Source organism: Micropterus salmoides, unplaced genomic scaffold, assembly GCF_014851395.1.
Source record: "Micropterus salmoides isolate LMB-PRFRI ecotype aquatic unplaced genomic scaffold, ASM1485139v1 Ms_hic_scaffold_8, whole genome shotgun sequence".
Classification (NCBI taxonomy): domain Eukaryota; kingdom Metazoa; phylum Chordata; class Actinopteri; order Centrarchiformes; family Centrarchidae; genus Micropterus; species Micropterus salmoides.
Window position 1 is genome coordinate 15,465,045 of NW_024044570.1, and position 20,776 is coordinate 15,485,820.

The window sequence follows — 20,776 nt, forward strand, 5'->3', positions numbered from 1 at the left end:
TTTACACTACATCTGCATTCACCAGTCACACACATTCATACACTGAGCCTAAGTGCTCCAACGGAAACTAACATTCACACTCACTCATACACTGGCGGAACAGCCGCCAGGGGCAATTCGGGGTTTAGTATCTTGCCCAAGGACACTTCGACACGCAACCAGGGGAGCCAGGGATTGATATGATGATATGATATGTTATGTTATGATATGATATGTTATGTTATATATGATATGTTTATGATATGATATGTTGTGTTTTGTTTGTTACCACTAAAATAACTAATAACTGGTAACTCTCAAATACATTAAGTGGAGAATCAGTGCAGTATTTTCCTTAAAAATGTAGTGAAGTATAAAGAAAAATAGAAATACTACTAAGTTACAAATATCTCAAAATGGATCTGGTACCAAATGTAAGTACAGTATTTGAGTAATATTACAGTATGCTTTTATGCATTGATATAATTTAAACTATTTTACTAATTCAATATTAAACAGCAAATACTTGCTACAAATCACACTGATTTAAAAGAAAGTTTAAAAAATAGTCGCTATTGCGAAACAATTTCAAAATGTATTCTTTTTTATTGTTGAAAATGGCAACACAGTCAATTTATAAACATTCTCTTTTTCTCATTACATTCAAAATCCAGATGGTTTGGTTGAATCCAAGATTCCCAAAATAAAACATTTATCAATGCCGGATGGAAAATTCTGTACATGGGAATGGTGCCTACATGACTGAGCTGAATGGTGTTATGGTATCAGTAGTAATGGTGACATTTGTCCAAACTTGTGCTTCCTTTTTTGACTTACAGAGGGATCCAAATGTAGGCATAACATATATAAAATTATATGAAAAAATAAAGCTGCATAATTATAGCTATTTTAACTTAGTCCTTTTAACAAAATAACAACATTCAAACAGTGTACCTGGAAACTGTGAAAATAATACGGAGAGTAATGATGTATCAAAATTGTATTCCTACTTTTGAGGAGTGTTTCCTCTTTAAACGGATAGTCAAATGATGTTACCGTCTACATGTTCATAAAATTAAATGATGCCACCAATATGACCTAGGATCTAAACATAAAGGGCATAAAATATATCTAAAACAACAGGTCAAGGCACTGTGGCTCTGAGGCAGCACTGTGTTCTAAGGAAAGTCTCGTTGATATATTATTCATTCACTTTTGATAACCGAGCTCTACTAGACCATCTGAGTCAGTAATTAAGAATTAAAGCAGTTTGAACAACTTGAGGAGAGGGATGACGCTCAGAAATGTTTCCAGTTTATGAACATTATGTGAAAACAAATTTTGTCAATTAATACAATTTGAAATCTATTTTTTCATCCCATGTCATGGTCCAAGTGGTCAAAATGAAGGAATAGGAAATTCACTTCCTGTGTCTATTCTGTCAGATCGCTCATTGTTTTCTTCCCATCCCTTGGGTGATATGTTGTAGCCACTCCTTCAACATCTGAAAGCTTGGTCGGGCAGCAGGATCCAGGTTCCAGCACTGCTTCATCATGTTATACACCACTTCAGGACAGCCATCTGGACAGTCCATTTTGTATCCCTTCTCTACTCGAGGCACAACATCTTTTAATGCCTACAGAATGGAAAAGAGCAAAGTTGTTAGTAGAAAGAGGGTTGACAGAAAACAAAACTTATTTTGAAAAACCAGCATGATGTATTCTGTATCAATTTTAAGAAAGCGATGTGACTAGTCAAAAATGGAGTCAACACATTAACAACACGTTTTTTTTTCTTCATCAAAAAATGTACTTGTTTTTCGTTAAAGTGATATTTAGTTTCTAGTCAGTGTTTTTTTTTTTTTTTTACAGTTGAAAATGTCTGCTACTGATACTTACAATTCTTGGGTAAGGCACTCGGCCAAACGAGTAAATCTCCCAAAGCAAAATACCGTAGCTCCAAACGTCTGATTTGGTGGAAAATTTCTATTGATAAGAGAAAAACATGCATGTAAGAGTTTATTTCAATGAGTGGGAGGTACACGATGCAAAGCACATTACTCCACATGGTAGCAGTCCTTGTACCTTTTCTCTGAGGGCCTCTGGTGACGTCCACTTCACAGGCAGCTTAGCAGTATCCTGAGTGGAAGAGGCTTCCTTGGTCAGACCGAAGTCACTGACTTTGGCTATGTTGTCATCTGACACGAGGACATTGCGGGCTGCTAAGTCTCGGTGGACAAAGTTGTTGGCTTCTAGGTACGCCATGGCTTCACAGACGTCTCTGTAAAAAGTACAAGAAAAGAACATTCAAAACCTGAACTCTCAATCCTGGAATCAAAAGCATGCAATGCAAATTTCCTGACAATCCAAACAAAATATGGAATATCTTAAATGGTAAGATGGAATATTTTTTGTGAAGAAACATGGTTTTGTTTACATTCAGCAGGAATCTCCAACTTCATGAAACATTTGCAAATGTTTACTGGTGCATTGCTGTCTTCTACAGTTCATTACCGTCAATATATGGAATTGTATGAAATTGAGAGACTTCATACAGCTGTTCTTGTCCCTTTCATTTGGTAATTAAGGTGCATTTCTGAGGTAGGCCTAATTTTTTAAAACACATTGTGCAATTTTGACATGCAGGCGCAGGTAGCAACTGATGAGATGTTTCCAACCTGGGTTAGATTATCCTAAAGACATTAAATATAGCAGCTAAAATCAACCATATTAGCATACTAAATACATTTTGAAATGAAATGGGCAAACCAGTAGCTAGTTGAATGCTCAAATTGTAATATATAAATGTAGATATTGTAGACAACTGCAGTCACACTCACAGTGCAAAATTAAGGAGAGCATCTCCACCAAGTACTGTCCGGCCTCTGGAACGTAAGTAGTCAACCAAACAGCCCTGAAAGAAAGAAACAAAACAAAAACAAACAAACAGGTGACAACTTTATAACAATACTCTGGATGTTGACAAATCTTCAGACACACACTTGGCCCCCTACCTTGGCCATGTACTCAGTAACTATATACAGACTCCCGTTCTCCTCTACAATTACTCCAAGCAGCTGCACCAGGTTATCGTGCCGTAGTTGCCTGTGGAAGGGGCGGAGAACACAGACGTGTTACTTGGTTTGCATGTTGCTGGTTTATTTATGTTTGTAATATAACACAGAAACGGAGAGAAAATGTGTTATTCTCCTTACGTCATGACAGAAGCCTCTGCAATAAAGGCCTGTGCTGTAGCATCATGTTTTATGCACTTGACAGCTACTTTTGTCCCTCTGTAGTCTCCCACCATGACATCTGGATTGATAACAAACACTATTTATAAATGTAGCAGGAATAACACATTAATGGATACTTTTTTGTTGTATCTAGAAAGAAGCTGAACAACAGCAGGTCCTGTTAAGATTCTGTTAACACACATTTAACTATTTCAACGGTAATTCACCCTTATTCCTGATACAACAACAACAATAATAATAAAAACCTTCACTTAAACTATAGAGGACATTAGGGAACACTTGTACTATGCCGTGTAAACTTGCCTCCAAACTCTCCTTTCCCAATAACCTGCTGCAGCTTGAGGTCTTTTCTGCTCATTGACCAGCCACCTGTTGGCAATTTAAAGAGGGAACGAGAAGAAGCTGAAACATAACAGGCCCATTCATTCTTCTCATAAACAAAAAAGCTGAAATGAATGTAGTTGCATAAATTGCAAAGGACTGACAAACTGAGACTTACTCCTGGAAAACTCATCCTGAGCGGCCACTGTCCCCTCCTCCAGTTTTGGCTTTATTAGTCTGGTGCACAGGCCATCTGCATCTTTGGTGTAGTGCTACAAACACAGCAAAATAAAAAAATAACCAAAAGTACAACAGAAATAAAGTGGAAACACCAACATTGCACCACGTTAAGGGCTCCCACCAAAAGTTGCTCATTGCTTATAGCCTTATAAAAGCAAAAAACAAAGCACAGAAAAAAACACCAGAACTGTACATCATTGGCTAAATGATTTGTCAGGTACCCTCTACCTGGAAAGATTCAGGTTTTAAGGATTCAGGATTGTAGGGAAAAATGGAGCTTTCTGGAAGAAGTTCACAACAAATTTGAATGATAAGTCTCACACTTTATCAAATATCTCTTGGAGGATCTGTCTAGATTGGCTATTAAATGCGGCTAAGGGTTGACTATAATTCCCTATCCCCTATTTCTGTATTTATTTAATGTATGTATTTAGATTTTCTGTTGTTTTGTCAGCGTGTACACTATTTTAACTGTTGGTTCCCGGTTCCCCATGTGCTGGAGTTACTTTATGGAAGATTTAAGCATACTGTGCCAACTTCATGTACACCAACAGAGCTTCAATAAAAATAGATATAACAAAAATCACCAGAATTGGCCTACTCTATGCTCCAGGGTGACCAGTAGAGGGCTGTACAGTCAAATTAGCAAAAGATGTAATGGATGACTGACAAGGTTTTACCTTAAATAGATCTTCCTAAACTTACTCTTACACCTCTTTTTTAATTCTGTCAAATAAATACAATGCTTCTGTTCAAAATAAGCATGCTGCACATGAAAAGGAGTCACTTTGAGAGTCAAAGGCAGAGTGTCTTTTTGAGGTGAGAACTCTGAACCTCAGCATACTGTTCACTCTTCCTCTTTGACACTTCCTGTTCATTATTTGTTCCAGGAACTGTATGTGGTCTTAGTGGTAGCACAGAGACACGGGGACTCTAAAACCGGAAAATACAACTTACATACACTAGAGTAAAAGCTCTATATAGCATCAGAGCAAACACCTTGTTTTATTTAGAAAGCAAAACCTGATATAATGTCTTACCTCAACCAGCTGCATGAGGTTCTCAAAGAACCCCTCCTCATCAATAGTTAGCTTGCCGTTGTGGTAGATGATGCGGTAGTGCTCCACCTTACCATCACAGCTCACACACAGGGTGTAGTCCCCGGGGAAGTTGGTGCTCTCTCGCACCAAGAACAGGCCCGTTTCAGGAGGGTTAAGCAACCGCTCTGCCTGATCCCGTGTTATCTTCCCATGAAACCACCTGGGAGAAGAAGAACCAGAGACGTAACAGTGCACCCAAAAAAACGAGACCTGATTTGACTGTGTTCCCCCACTCTGTCACCAACACTAATCGTATTGCTGTGAATTAAAAAACATTTTGAAATGTACCACAACAGTCCTAGCTCCTTGAAAATGATAATGTATGCATTTCAGAAACCAAATTATTGAAATTTACTTTCCCGTCTGCTGACTTCTTCTGTCTGCATTAATCATTACAAAGCCTATTACATGTACACTCAGTTTCCAGATTTGTAGTACACGTATCTGAAACTACTGCAGTTTAAAACAACAGTCCTGCAATAAATTCTACATATGTGAAGGTTATAAGGTCAGTTTTAGAGAGATGTTGATTTTATGATAATTTTGGCATCTGCAGTTACAGTGTTGTTCAATTATACTACGTTGTACTGAGAAGTGTTTCTAATATTTTGTCCACCCCATTTTATATCAATCAGGGTAGACTAAATATTGGAAACACCAGAATTCGACAGCTCTTCAAACTACAGCCTCCAAAACGTCTATTAAGTTGGATCAACACCTCTCTTAAAACAGTTTCAACAACAATTGAATGTTAAAGCAGGATTGTTGTATTAGACTGGATTTATTTTAGCTAGTTGTATATCATAAGTTAATTTCACTTCCTCCTACTCATTTTTACACAGTCGTTTTAAAGCCTGGTTAGGTTTTATTTTACACAGTGATGGATGAAGTATTCCGATCCTTTACTTAGGTAAAAATAGCAATACCACACTGTGAAAATATTCCGCTATAAGTAAAAGTCAAACCCTTACTTCAGTCAAAGTATTTACTTAAAGTAGTTCTAAAAATGGACCCTGTTGGAATATATGTTGTTTTTCGATTATTATTATTTTACTGCTGTAGCTGATTATGGTTGTGCTAATTTTTACTACTTTATATACTGTTGGGTTTAATCTACAGCAATGCATCATATTCTATAAGAATCGCTTGTCTCTAAAAATTCAAATTTTTATGAACTCAGAACAACAGCAGTCCTGTTTTCTGCTTTGTGACGATAAAGTAGGAGATTTTTTTCAACCCATAAAGGATCACCCAATCCTTTAGTTTATCAGAAACCAATGTGGTTTTCACTAGACAGGAAGGGGACAAAAAAATTACTAGAAAATAACAAATAACAAAAAACAGTCAGACAAAAGTAGTGAATTAAAAGGTACAACTGTTGCCTTTGACATGTAGTACACACTGTACTTATTCTACTGCAGTATAGTTAATATTAACTTTTCTGTGGACTAAATGTTTTTGTGAAGTTATCGTTAGTCCTACTTTTTCCTGTTACCCACTGACATCTGTGTGTAAAAGCATGGAAGCCCAAGTATGAATTTCTGCTGGTTACTGAGGAAATACTACCGAGATCCATTTTGGGCCTCTGTTATCTTCCCTTGTTTAATGCACTTCATAATGACCTTAAATGGGCCATTAATGCAAATAAAACAAATACTGTTCTGGAGATCCAGAGGTGTAGATTACAATAATTTGCATATCCACTGTAACCAGTTTGATTAAGGACAGGGTCACAGAATGTACAATAAATTCATTTGCATCTGTCTCCATGAGAAAATCAATTTTAAATATCACACAGAAAACCTTGATGGAAAGCTGAGCGTTTTTTCACAGAAACATAAGCAGCTTCCATCTGAGTTGAGAAAACTGCATTTTTAATGATGACATTCCTTGACTTTTGTCTATTCTTTGAACATTATGTTTTGTGAGTGTTGCTGTACAAGATAATGGATGCCCATCCACACTGTTCTATATGTATAAATAAGTCAGTATATGTCAAATACACACACATGCTTACTGATGTTTTGTGGTCAGTGCTGGGTAGATTAGGCTAAGGGTATTTTTTTGCGACATAGTTTTGTGTACAAGGGCTCTATAAATAAACCCATCATTCATACACATGCACCCATGCATGCACAAGGAAACCCATCATGTGGAAAAATCGGAAGATTTTTCCTATTACTTAAGTCTGAGATAAAAAGAAAACAACAGGAAATTGAGCAGTGTTCACACAAAGGTGAGTTTGAAACAGACACGAGTGCACTGCAACTCCAACACAGCCCTACCCCACAGCCCCACTGCCATGACAAATAGGCCTTCTGCCTGCAGCGGCCACACAGCCATAGGAGGAGGGCAAAGTCGAGCTATTTTAGCTATCACTGTAGATGCCACACAACGCTGCTATGGTAAGAGTCTATATCTCACTACAGATACATAAACCTAATCATGTTTGCTTTGAGTGGAAGATTACATTTTGCATTAGAACTAAATAAGACATAATAATCAGCATACTCACGGCATTAGACTCAGTTTGCCTCCATGTTTCACACCTTCCCTTTTCTGAACATAGTTGGCTGGAATTGTCCCCTCACGACCTGCAGAATTTTTAGCTTTGTACCAGTTTGGATCCTAAAACACAAAAATAATGTCAGAAATTGTTAAAATAAATGAATATCAATGGAGTAGGTAACATAACCGTGAAGTCATTCCATGCGTTTTCATAACGACAGACAATAAGTGTCACTGAAACATTACCTTTGTGACGACAATAATGGTCAACACATCTCCTTTGTTAAAGGGCAGGTCCTGTTCTGATGTGCCTTTGAAGTTGTACCTGGCCACACACTCTGTGCCCTGTGGCCATGGAGTCTACGGGAACACGGTCAAATCAGTAATTAATAAACAAATCTTTAACAAATGACTCGTTAGACAGGTCCTGTTGTGTATTTGAGCTTTGACACGCACCACTGTTTGTACTATCTTACCTGGACCTCTGTCATGGTGAGGCAGTTCAATCCTGTCACATGTGATATTTTCTAGCTGCTACCATTAGAGCTGGTAAACACACACACACACACACACATGCAGCACCTATAAAGAAAACATAATTTAGTCAATATGACGCCCCTGCTTAACAGATGTTCATTTGAACACATTCTCAGGAAGATGATTAATTTGTTGATTTGTTGCTCAAGGCTGTACGTTAATTCATAGCACACAAGTTATTATCACAATGCACTAGAGTAGCATCAGACAGTTACAGTAAAAATAACTTGCTGATACAGAAAGCAGAACTAACAAGTCTTCTTTTTTTAAATCACACTTTCACAACTGGGGTAGAATGTTTCCATGACGCTGTACAATAGTAGGTACATAAAGACAAGGTTTCAGTGTGTTGATGGACCAATAACACAAATATACTGTTAACATAGATTGTGGAATAATACTCTACCTGATGAATACAAGGCATAACACTTGATCTGCTTTGTACTTTGTATCCATATGGTAACCCAGTTCAATTTGACCAAAAATGTGTGATTCATTGGTTCTCCAGCTAAGCCCCAATGACTGGGCCTTGCAGGAATCAAGAGAGCTCTCTTCAACGCTGAAATGCAAACTTGTGGTGAGATCTGACCAGGCCCAAGGGACTCATCCAGTCCAGCGTTGTCTTTACATCAATAAAGCAGCCAGTGCAACAGTAACCTAAGGCCTAAGTCACCCAGGGCAGTGTTTCCATGACACATGCACCATGAATTAGATAGTGAAATGATGACGTGTGGATTACGCCCTTACCCCAAAACCCCACTTCCTCTCTTCTTGTATCAGTTCCCATGGAGAGGTAGTGGGGCTCAATGGTCAGAGCTCAGGGAAAATCCTTACGTCAATAAATCTATCACAGTTACATGAGGTTACATCCTCCAACATGTCCATTACTATGACATCATCTTCCTGTATGAGAGCCCAGATTAGAATTAGGGTGGGGTTCTCAGAAACATGAAAGATACCACAGATACTCCTGCTCCTTCTTTTAAAAGGCATGGTTCTTCCATTGAAAACATAATCTGGCATGTTTTCTGTGTCAGACATTCAAATAAATACCAAGCCTCTTCACAGACACCAAATGTGAGACTAAAAACTCTCATGTGTCCCAGAGAGGACTGTCATCACTCAGTATGATGAGGATGTGGCGGATGTCATCCCCAATGGACTACTGCAGCTGTCTTTCTGTATCAGGGGACAAAACTATCTGGACACATTTCCCACACCCATCAACGACACCCCCATTTTGCCTCTGCTCATCCCAAACAGAATATTCTACGATGTATTTGGATGTTTCATAATTGTGTGAAGGTCAGAACAGGAAAGGAAGACTAATTGTCTACAGTTATGCAAAGACGTCGTTGTGATGAAAACCAAACCAGTTCCCCCAAAGTCCCTTCTCAAATTGTTTTTACAGATTTTTAAGGGCCTGGAATGTTAGAAGTATCCAGTATTTCAGAAGAAAAAAATGAGTTATTAGAGAAAAGTCTGAAAAAGGTCAAGCTAAATTGTGGAGAAGAAATATTTTTTATTCTTTTCTATCTCATTAATCATCTCGTGACCCTCTAGGATATCCTGACCCTAGGTTGGAAACCACTGCGTTAGATAAAATGCAATGGTGAAAAGAAACTAAACACACTCTGTACTTAAGTACAATTCTTAGTAGTATATAATATAATAGAATTATTTGTACTTTACTTGAGTATTTAAATTTTGTGCTACATATTTTTCACACCTCTACATTTATTTGGTAGTTACTAGTTACTTTGCTGATGAAGATTTTAAGCGTATGAAATACATTGTATTGTAAACCAGTAAATTAAAGCATATTAATGAGCTCTGCCACAGAAAGCTAAAACAAAAATATACACCTTACATATTACTGCTTATCCTTACTCTTTTTTAAATTTATTCATTTAGCTGATGCTTTTATCCAAAGTGACCTACAACTGCCATATATGTCAGAGGTCGCACACCTCTGGAGCAACTAGGGGTTAAGTGTCAATAACAATAATCTAATAGTATAATATATATTAATGTAACAACAGCCTATTTTAGCTGCATATTGACAACCTTTACTTTAGGTATATTTTCTTGATACTTTTACTTATGTGAATAATTGTACTTGTAACTGATTATTTTGAAATTGTGGTATTGCTACTTTTATTTCAGTAAAATATCTTCACACTCATTCCACTACTGATAAAATGTCTGATCACCAACATTCAAAAGAAATGTCTTGGATGGTAATCTATCTGTCATTTCACTCTGAATCACAAATGTCAACCTGCTGGTGGCACTAGAGGGAAAGTCAGGGATCACCAAAGTCATTAAGATGTCATTAAGAAGTCATTCTTTGTGGACCAGAAATGTCTGTAGAGAATTTCATGGCATCCCATCCAATAGTTGTTGAGATATTTCAGTCTAAATCAATAGAGGTGGACTGACCGACACTGGCATCCCTAGAGCCATGCTGCTAGCGTTGCTAAAAACTCATCTAACGTTGGTGAAAAATCCAATCATCAAACTAAAATCTCAGTATGAGTTATAACTTGAAACAGGAAGTCATGCTCATAATACTCAGAATTTGTTGAGTGCAATAGACAATGTCTGGGCAAAGTCCTTGGTGAAGGTGCAAAGTGATCTCACCATGTTAGGAATGGGTCTGACACAACAGCACCTTTCTAAGAAGTCTCTTTTGGGACAGTGAATGCATCTCAGCAGCAGGCCACCAGCAGCTGATTGAATTGGACAGAACCCAGTCTGTCATGGTGTCACACTGCCATTTCCAGAGAGCTCTACATGGAACCACGACTTGCTGTTTTCAGGAAGTGGACAAGGCCGTCATTGTGAGTCGGTCGAGTTTCTACTGACCTCTGGGCTTCTACTGACCCCTATCTCATTGAGAAGTCCATCATCATCAGTCTGTTCAGCGATTAACTTTAAGGGTAGCAATGCCTCAATTCTGCAGGTCCAGAAATATGAACTGTACTTCAGATTTTATTCTGTGAATACAATCAATGTGTCTTCTGCTCTGTTATCATTATGTGAATTCTACTTTCAACAAAGACATACACTTACAAATACATAACAATGCCATGAAATAATGTTTGTAAGCAGTTACATCAGACTTAGAGATGTTGTCTGCTACAGGAGAAGTGATACATGACTGCTTGAAGGAACAGGAAACCAGTAAACTCAGTGACAGATTAAACATGAATGGAGTCAAACGACTAAGAAACAGAGGTGTCATATCTCTTCAAACAAAGCTTATGTTGCTATTATAGTCCAATATGCATATTTATGGAATCCATAACAATCGTATTGTTCAAACCAAACCAGTTTATCAACATTTGACTAGTTTTGTGCAAGTCAGTCGTAGTCTGAACTACAAATCAGGGGCAGCCTGACTGCGCAAAGCAAGACAGGACAGGAATGTAGAAGTACCTTCTCTGGCCTTGTTTAAATCTGCCACTCCCTTGACTATCTGTAGACTGAATCTGAGGTGAAAATGCTGATCATGCTAGGTGTTGCAAAAGCTACTGTGACGTAAATCAGTGGCTCCAGTTGTTTTTGTTTGTGATCTCTTGCAGAAATGCAGTGTCTACATAGAGCCACACAACACTATTCCAGCCATGATTTGTGTGTCATGTACTGTTAAATGACTTGTCCACCGCCTCTTAGCTTACTTTCTAGTTTGCCAAGACATGCTATTGTTGTGATGTTAGCTATAGTAGCAGGAGAGTTGAGAGTTTCGCTGTCTGGAGTTGGTGTGCTGGCTCTGGGACCGTCTCATCCTCTCTTTTTGTCAGCTTCGCAGCAGCAAGTAGCTACAATTTGCTAAACCCCAACTTATCCAACATTATTTCGCTCTATATCATGGTATTTGTCATGGTATTGTGTTTCTCCAAAATCGCACACCCCACTTTTAAGTGTGTTACTTTTAAGTGTGTTACGCTGATAATACTTAGTGCTTTTACTCAAGTACGATTTTTAATGGAGCTATGGAGGTATTCTTACATTGACTCATCATCAGTCATGCATTGGTACTTTTACTTGTGTGAAGTGAAGGATCTGAATACTTCTCCTACTAACAGTTATCTTGTGGTAAGAATGTCTACTTGAGCATCATGTCTGTGTCATTAGCTGTGTGCATCCCTCTTCCATGTACAGCACGGGTCCTCGGGTCTCAGGATGCTCTGCGGCTGCTTTGATGCTGCTGCCCTATTATCATCACCATTACAGCAGCAGGGTGGTAGGGCTAAGTGCAGAGAGAAGGAATAATGATTTCTGTCCATATTCACTGAGCTTTCATCTGGCAGATACAAACCAACACACATAGCGGGGAGAATGCACACAGTGCGTGCCAATAGTTCACCGGGCTGGGTGTAAGAGACAGCCTGCAGATGTTCTTGAGGAGCCTCAGAGAAGGAAATCATTTCTGCCACCGGGACAACAGCTGGACTCTGGTGCAGCAGCACGGCTCACTGAAACAACTGTCTGCCGGATGTAAGAGCGGAAGTACAAGTCCAGTGCTAGGCCTTGCAGTACAAGCTGTCATTGTATCATGTTAATGACTCCCAGTTTTGCCTGTGGGGCTCTGTAATACAAGGCATGAAAGCAAATGACAGGGCATACACCTAAAATAGCACCCCTCCTTATCATAAATAAACGTAAATTTTAAAATAAGGTTGTTTTCAGATTAACAGGAAGAGGAAAATCAATGATTGTCAATCAGCGGGAAATTCCCCTTAAAATAATACAGTCAACTTTGCAGTTTAATCCAATCCAAAGTTCAAACACCACAACAAAGGTCTTCACACTCATGAAACTTTGGGTAATTGATGATTTTACATTGTAAACCCATCAGAAAGACACCATGCAAGGCAAAGCTGCCAAGCCTGAGCGGTGGACGGACACTTCCTTGCTGTGGTGCTGTGCACACCATGCAATGCAACGCTGTTCTGCTGATGCAGCCATGCATGACACATTACAGGGTAGCAGCTATGCTTTGCTGTGGTTTCATGAGCTCTCTTCATCTTGTTTCACCAGCTTAATCCTTCCTTACAGTTTTGTCACACTAAAATATGAATCCTCTAATGGAAAAGTATCTAAGGCTCAAGACTGGCTTCAGTCTTATTCAGAAAGTAGCTGACCTTTGAGGGAATTCCTGACTGAGCCAGAGGGGCATCACCCCAAACAGACCCAAGAGGTCCTCAGTTCCTCTCTCTGACAAACACTACTTTCAGTAAACTTTTGTTTTCTGTTTGGCACTTGCTTTTAAATGCATTGGTGGCTTTTCCAAATTTGCGACTGACTGTTTCCTGAGAATGACAGAATAAATGAGAAAACGCAATATCCAACAGAGAGGCATTACCATTTATTTCATAATAACCCTTAGCAAGTCACACTGCAATTGCAGCCAGCTTTGCAAAACCAGTAACAGCTTCAGAAAACTGTCAAAGACCTCTAGGCTATGTGACAGTTCGCATGCATGCTCACAATCTTGACTAACTAGAATGTTATTGTCATTATCGATAACAGCATCTACCATGTTGTGAAAGAGCAACGTGGAAAGTTGCGCGATGCAACTGCTGCACCCCAGGAGCCAGAGGAAGTGGCAGAAGTTTGAAGGAAGAAGGATGTTAACCAGACCATGTCTCTCATGAAGTGACGTTTATTAAGTCTATTTTTGTTTTACTGTAAAGGACTTTTATGTAACAAATACAGCTCATAGCGAGTATTGATAAACGCTTGATTTTTATGTACTTGCCACAGCCTCCAAACACCAATGCCTTCCGAATGTAACTTCATTACAGACTTTCAGTCACTGTACATTAATATAAAGTGCACAATATAACAGGTTAGCTATATTTTAGAGAGGTATACGCAACATAACAGCTTCATTGTATCTATAAGCCATTTCATAATAAAAATGTTACCTGTTTGCAGGCAAACTAAGAGATTTGATGCAGCAGGTGGTTCAGCTACTGCCAGACGTCGGTTTTCATCTGAGCGACAGCGGACAAAGTCCCATTCACGAGATAAACAACCGACAGCTGGTGTCGAAGCGCAAAACACATCAAATCCTGATGAGGAAGTGAAATCTGTCACAGGTGACTCAAAACTTCAGCAGGCCAAAAGTACCTCAGTAAAACCAGCCGTCTCCTGTCAACATCATTTGGAAAGGAAGTCTTATATGATGGAAAATTAAGTTCTGAACAAACGTCTCAGTCTCGAGGGTCCTAAAAAGTTAAGCGTCACAAATACGTAAGAACTCAACTTAAGTATTAAAAAATGAAGCGATGAAATGGGGTTAATAAACGCGATTCTGAAGTTTGAGTCTACAGCAGGCGGCCCAGTCCTTTTCCCCGTCAGAAACATTCAAGTTTTTTTTTGCCCCACCTTGATTTTGCAGTGCACATGCGCGTTACTACTCTGGCTAAAAATGGATCACCAGATCTATTTGAGTCAAGTTCATGAAGGAATTTGATCATCAATATTTCCCCCCCAAAAAACACGACAGAAAAAGCTCTGGTGAACGTTTGTTTTATTGTTTGAATCTACAGACATGAAACAAGAGGACTGCACAGTGTTTTATGCACGAGAACCCTGACAGTGGACTTCGTTCCCAAAAGGAAACGGTTGTCCTGTCTAGACAAAATCCCACCGCTGGCTGTTAACGCGACTTTTCTGAACTGCAAGCTGACCTCGCATGGCCTAAACGCCCAGTGCGGATCTCAGAAGCGCTCAGAATTTAAAACATGTATATTGATTCTAAAGAAGCAAAACCTGCGTTTAAACAACAACTTTCAAACAAGCTGCTTTTATGTCAGATCACCACATAATGTCCGACTGTTCACATTTCGTAGAGAAATTACACTATTATTGGAGGAAATGCTATTAAAGTACATAAAGCTGCCATTACAGCAGAATAAGGAAGAGCCACCGAAAGTGTGGTTTCGTGGCCCCCTGGAGGCCACAGAGTAACAAAACTCATCTTAAATTCACAGTCGGTAATGCTGGCTGATGTTTTCGAGCCAGACTTGTCTCAACAGATGTGACATAACACATCAGGCCGGAGGAATGCTGGAGAACGGACAAAACCCTTGTGCCTGAAAGTCACTTTCACCCAGTCAGCATATGCACCCTGTGCAGGCTGATGTGCACAGAGAAAAAAAAAAAACCCAAACATATAACGCATGTATTTTTAATCCTCCTAAGACCTTAACAAGTTAATGTGTGGACAAAACACCATAAACCATATCCCAGATTACATGATTTGTAATCTCTGCAGCTGTGAACTTCAGCCTTTTCTAGACTACACTTACATCAATGATATGAGATTTAAGGAGCTGTTGCTGCACAATACACATGTCCAGTAAAGATTGGTGAACTTAAGATGACAGCTTCTGTTATGCACACATTTCAGATGAAAATGTGATCTCGTTAAAGAACAAGCAAAGGGTTTGACTTTCATTGTACAAAATATCTGGCAGTAGAGAAGCTCACAGCCTCTCTGTCAAGGCCTCAAGAAGCAGCAACACAAAACAAGCAGCTCTTCTCGATTTATATTTCACAGGCTGTGCTTTAGTTTTATGATAAATACCACTAACGGTTGAGCACATAAACAGGCGTACTCCATAATGTCAGGAGAGGGTGGACAAAATGTTCAACAATTTCCAATCACAAAGACCAAATCTAATTGGTTCAAAGAGGGTTCTCTAAGTTGCATCTTGACAATTGAATCCCACATATACAGAGCATTTAAACAAACAACTTTGATCAAAAAGTGTCAACATTCGAACTGCCAAGGTAAAAATTCAATCACGTGATCTGAATCTTAATAGGAACCATACCAGTGGGTTGTTTTAGCTTATTCATTACAAAGGCAGGCATAAACTGGCTTCTATTAATTTTCATACAACATAAAAAAATCTACTAGGAAACTCCTGAAACGTAAGTCCATCACAGACAATGTCAAGCAAGTGTTCATTTTTATCAGTGTAATGCAGTGCAGAGTTTTGAAATCTGCACTTAAACTACACTACCGTACAAATATGATTCAACACTGACCAAAACTACTGCAGACTTGATGTTCGCTGTGATGGATCACGTAACATAAGAGTTCTTAAGAGTCTGTTAATTGATTTTTTTTTACTGTACTGTAATAATTGGCAACCAAAGGAATATACATATATGAACAAAACATTTTACTCTAGTTTGCATTTAAAACAAGATCAGCAAAAATGTTAAATACACATTTGGATTTGTAGCCAAGAAACTGACACTTGCCAACACTCTGGTATGGTCCTTTAACCAATACAATAGAGAGCTGAAGTGAAACTGGAACATCAGACTTCTGCTCCGGAAGTAAGAAAACCTCATTGACATTTTTAACAACGCTAATAACTAGAACCAAGCCTGGGAACAGACGTCTCAAGAGTATCTTGTGTTTCTTGCTTCATGTGTTTAGACAAGGACTTTATTTGTTTTTAAAAGAATGACCTAATATCTTTAGCCACACTGTCGTGCTTGTAACAGGAGATGTAAAAGGCAAGATTGCTGGAGGTTTTGTATGCTGTGTCATCTCTTTTAAGCCCTTATAACAGCCTAATTCACCATGGACAAACAAAACTGCTGATATTTGGATTCACTCCAGTAGCTGCCCTATTCAACATTGGTTCAGTTTGAAAACACAGCATTACTCACACAAATGACAATATTCCACATTTGCTTAGATGGAAATTCTATCCTAATAAAACATCAAACAGCAACTAAGTGCTGCAGAGTATAGCTGGCCATAAGTAAAGCCACTGGCAATGCTGGAACCAATGTAAGTTGTATTTCTCATCCATATTACTGTAATAAAATCACATTTGCCTGTTTGATATGGTGGTTCTGTTTATTCACCAGATCGTTTTGTAATGAGGTTAGATTGACATTCAGATTTATTTTCCATTTTAAGTCAGAGACTGTCCTGCTCAGTTTGTAAATGAACACTGTGTTGTATTTTTGAAGCTTCAGCTGTATTTATGAAAAACCTGTCTTCCAAATATCTGGTAAATACAATGGTATCTACATAACTGCTGAAGCCTCTAATGCTCAACACATTTACTTTTCAAATAACGCTCTTTCCTATCTCACCCATATGAACTTAGTCCTTGTAGAACTAATGTACTCAACAGTGGTCCTTCAGTATGAGGGGAAAAGTCCCGTTCACATGTTGATGGGTTAGCAATTTAGCTAATAAACTTTACAAAAAACAAAAACAAAAAAAACCAAACAGCTGATAATCAGGAATATAGGGTGCCAAAACCCAAATGGCCACGGAGGGTGAAAGATTTAACTGGTCTTGTTGACTATTAGTCAAATTATGCAGAGTGCAAGGGGATGACAAATTTGCAACCAAAAGGAGAATGGTACTTGATTCCCACTTCCTGGAAAACCTGGCGAGGAACACCTATGTCACACAAGTAAACGCTGCCAGCACCCTCAGCAAGGGGAAGTGGGAGGCAAAGAGAGAGGGACCACTTTGCCTCGACTGCCTGCCCCTGTCCACTACCAGGAGGGTCTAAGCTGAGCACTGGCGCTCGGTTCTGGTTAGCCCAGTCTGCAGCTGCTCGGTACCAAGGCTGATCCATCAGGAACGTGTTCTCGTGGCAGTCCAGGGAGTTAATGATTAGGTCCACTGGGGTGTCTGGAAGGTCTGTGAAGTCCGAGAGAACAGCTTAAAAATCTCAAAGTACATGGCTTGACCTGATCACCTAGAATGCAAAATGTGAAGAAGGAAAAAAAACTTAAAAAATCTAAGTAGAAAAATAATCCCACCTTTGATACTTGACACCTGTTTGCCACCAGTCTTGTTGAAGAGTGTGAGCTCACTGGTGACAGAGTCAAGCATCTTGACAAAATTGGGCAGAAACAGGATGACCTCCACTTCATGATTGGCAAGATGACGACCACAACTGATGCCCTGAGCTCCCTGAACATGGGGGCCACAAAGCAGAGCCACTGTGGGACGCTGGTGTAAGTTTTTTGGAGTGAATCTGGAAGAGACGTGAAAAAGGAAACTAAGTGGCCTTTCTGAATTTTGTCTTCTCCCAACACTTACTGCCAGTAAATTCAAATTTGGCATGTAAAACAATAAGGTTCACTAGTATGGAGATCCAAAGTGTCTAATAAGACATTAATATATATGTAATCATGAATATATAAAAGACAAAATAGGTAATATTTTACATTTACATATTTAGCTGATGCTTTTATCCAAAGCGACTTACAATTGCTATATATGTCAGAGGTCACACACCTCTGGAGCAACTAGGGATAAGTGGTGTCTCACAGTTGATTCGAACCCGGGTCTCTCACACCAAATGCATGAGTCTTATCCACTGCTCCATCACCACCCACCATAATTGTGAAACAATCAAAAATATTTTTAAAACTCAATACTGTGACATGTGTCTTTCCACTTCTTTTCTGATTATTTAATAATAGTTAATCAATATCAAACACTTGGGGTCTTAAATCAAAACACTGCCGTATTTTGTAACAGTTGATAATGTAACCTCGCTAACAACACTTATCTACTGTGAGCAGGTAAGTAACTCATTTCTATGAAAAATTTAAAAAATATACTGGACAGAGAAAGAAGAAGGTTCAGTGTGTAAGCTTTAGTTGCATCTAGTGGTGAGGGCTGCAAATTGCAAACAGTCACTCACAGTGCATTCAGGTGCTCCTCGGATGGTAGCATTATCAGAGCATATAAACAACACGTAGACATCTAGTTCACTCTACATGGATAGCAATTTAACCATTATAACTATATCACAAACTACATGTTTGCAAAATATATATAGGCAATTTGTGAATTTGCACAAATCAAAGTTTTTTACACTTCTTTATGTTCCATGCACACTTTATTTCTCTTTTTACAATAAAGATTTAAGGAGGGAAAAAGATTCTGATTATTCCAATACCACAAGAATGTACCGCTCACCCCTCCCTTTACAAGCGTGCAGGAGAATCTATGGTTGCCGACACGCTCTGTCGGCAGAAATGTCTCATTCTAAAGTAATAAAAACATAACAGTTCATAGTGTAAGATCTTTATACACCACTCTAAACATAGTTATGTATATTATATTGCATTTCTGTCAAAATATCCTCCTAAATATTACACACTGGACCTTTAACATTTAACTAATGCTGTTCTCCTCGGTGCATACAAACCATCAGTACATGCTTACCTGTTCGGCCCACCCAGCAATGTAAGTGCCATCTGACTGGCACATATTCCAGTCATCTCAAGTCTTCGCTCCAGTGACAGACCATAACGCTCAGCGACTGACAACAGACGCTTGTGTAGTTCATAGGATATACTGGGTACAACAAGCCCTGAGTCTGTACGGAAATAAAGAACAAGTCTATAACCGATAATTTTGCCTTCACTACTATTTGTTTCATTACAATGTGACACACTTACCAGTGCAGTACTCCTTGGCACCAGGCTGTGGTACAGTAATCTGTCTGTACACAATAGGTTTGGCCTCCAGGATGTTTTCATCATGACGATACCGTGAGGGTGTCTGTTCTTGAGGTGTCCCACGTGACCTTGCACCGTTACGGCGCTCTGACGTGTCGATTTCAGAGAAAACTGCTGCTTTGTCAAAAAGAGCCAAGTTTCCTTCAAAATCAAAGTCTGTATCCAGCCCGTCATCCATGCCATCCCCAAAACACTCGTCGTCTCTGTGCTTCATCTGACCATTCTTCACTCCGTTCTTTTTTGGTGTCACTTGGTTTGCCCCTCGACTACTAGATGACCCTGGTGGAAAAATACTTAATAAATCCCAACACAGCAACAATCAACAATATTCGTTTCTGGCTGAGCTTTATTACATTGCACTTACAGGAGTTGTGTCTTCGACGAAATCCTTTTGGCTGGCCAGGTACATCCAGATGCCGGTCTCCATAGCTTTTAGAGCAGTGTTGAGGAGAGTTAATTTTCTCCACACACCTGGGGTCACCCTTTGGTACCGTAACTGGAGCGCTGTTTACCTTTGCAGAAGAGCTGTTCCTAACACTGCCATTTCTGATATCTAAAATCTTTAGTTCCTTTATGTCAATGGCACTGCAGAAATGAAAAGTTAAAATACTATATTTAGTAACAGGAAGAAACAGTAGGTTTTTTATCAGCCCCGTCTGTGAAAAACAGCAAGTGAGCAAACAATTTGTGGCTGAGCTTTACCTGAATGTGACCTCGGGAACAGGGCACTTGACTCCATTATGGAAAGGCTGTCTTAAGGAGATAGTTTGGCTGATCTGGTCCACAGATACCACCTCTCCTTGATAGACTCCCAGTGTTGGCCCACAGTTAATTGAAACCAAACTACCCAACCAATCCGCAGCCATGACTGCACGATGTAAAAGAACAAACGTTTCTATTTAACGTTTCTTGTCCGAACAGCTCTGTAGTAACCACACACTTTCTGTTAAAGTAATAAGCTAATTGTCTTCAGTAGGACATCAGAAATACTAACTGCTTGATGTTACCGAATAGTTATGCTAACTAGCTAGAGTTAGCGTCGGCCTGTTATCTAGCATAGCTAACGTTAAGTTATTATCTAGCGTTAGTTTCAAGACGAAAACGCTGTACTTGGGATTAATGCGAAGCACACTCTTTTCAAGAACTCAAGTGATTGAAGTACTAAGTTAAGTGCTAAAAGGAAAAGTGTTACTCCCTTAAACTGCTAGTTTTTATCTACTTGAATGGTGAAAAGCTGCTGCTAGCTTCTGGATGACCTCTTCTTCCTTTTGTATTATGACGAATTTCAATCAAT

The 20,776-nt window shown here is 39.1% G+C and overlaps 2 protein-coding genes across 3 annotated transcripts; both read right to left on the bottom strand.

The window, feature by feature from the left end:
• Positions 1-565: 565 nt before the first annotated feature.
• Positions 566-14,327, bottom strand: LOC119894348 (tyrosine-protein kinase CSK-like). Of its 2 annotated transcripts, none has more exons than XM_038707049.1 (13): positions 14,083-14,327; positions 7,881-7,986; positions 7,651-7,764; positions 7,412-7,524; positions 4,837-5,056; positions 3,735-3,828; positions 3,539-3,604; positions 3,194-3,293; positions 2,993-3,083; positions 2,819-2,892; positions 2,064-2,259; positions 1,878-1,964; positions 566-1,615 (listed from the first exon to the last, which is right to left on the bottom strand). In XM_038707049.1, exons 2-13 carry the CDS (start codon positions 7,893-7,895, stop codon positions 1,430-1,432), a joined length of 1,356 nt encoding a protein of 451 aa, XP_038562977.1. In that variant the 5' UTR covers positions 7,896-7,986; positions 14,083-14,327; the 3' UTR covers positions 566-1,429. The 2 variants fall into 2 exon arrangements, with proteins under 2 accessions (XP_038562977.1, XP_038562976.1); XM_038707048.1 differs by having other exon boundaries at positions 13,878-14,327.
• Positions 14,328-14,468: 141 nt separating this feature from the next.
• Positions 14,469-20,763, bottom strand: edc3 (enhancer of mRNA decapping 3 homolog (S. cerevisiae)). Its single transcript, XM_038707047.1, has 6 exons — positions 20,185-20,763; positions 19,847-20,067; positions 19,423-19,761; positions 19,187-19,340; positions 17,767-17,984; positions 14,469-17,644 (listed from the first exon to the last, which is right to left on the bottom strand). Exons 1-6 carry the CDS (start codon positions 20,346-20,348, stop codon positions 17,310-17,312), a joined length of 1,431 nt encoding a protein of 476 aa, XP_038562975.1. The 5' UTR covers positions 20,349-20,763; the 3' UTR covers positions 14,469-17,309.
• Between the last annotated feature and the right edge of the window lie 13 nt (positions 20,764-20,776).

Excerpts from the sequence above, each read along its gene's own strand:
- LOC119894348 (XM_038707049.1), bottom strand. Across the intron at positions 5,057-7,411 it reads GGCAAACTGAGTCTAATGCC|GTGGTTTCATGGGAAGATAA; the intron begins GTGAGTATGCTG and ends TTCTTCTCCCAG. Across the intron at positions 3,294-3,538 it reads TGGGAAAGGAGAGTTTGGAG|ATGTCATGGTGGGAGACTAC; the intron begins GCAAGTTTACAC and ends TTATCAATCCAG.
- edc3 (XM_038707047.1), bottom strand. The coding sequence starts at position 20,348 with ATGGCTGCGGATTGGTTGGGTAGTTTGGTTTCAATTAACTGTGGGCCA. Across the intron at positions 20,068-20,184 it reads GTTCCCGAGGTCACATTCAG|TGCCATTGACATAAAGGAAC; the intron begins GTAAAGCTCAGC and ends TCATTTCTGCAG. Across the intron at positions 17,985-19,186 it reads TTGCTGGGTGGGCCGAACAG|ATTCACTCCAAAAAACTTAC; the intron begins GTAAGCATGTAC and ends CGTCTCTTCCAG.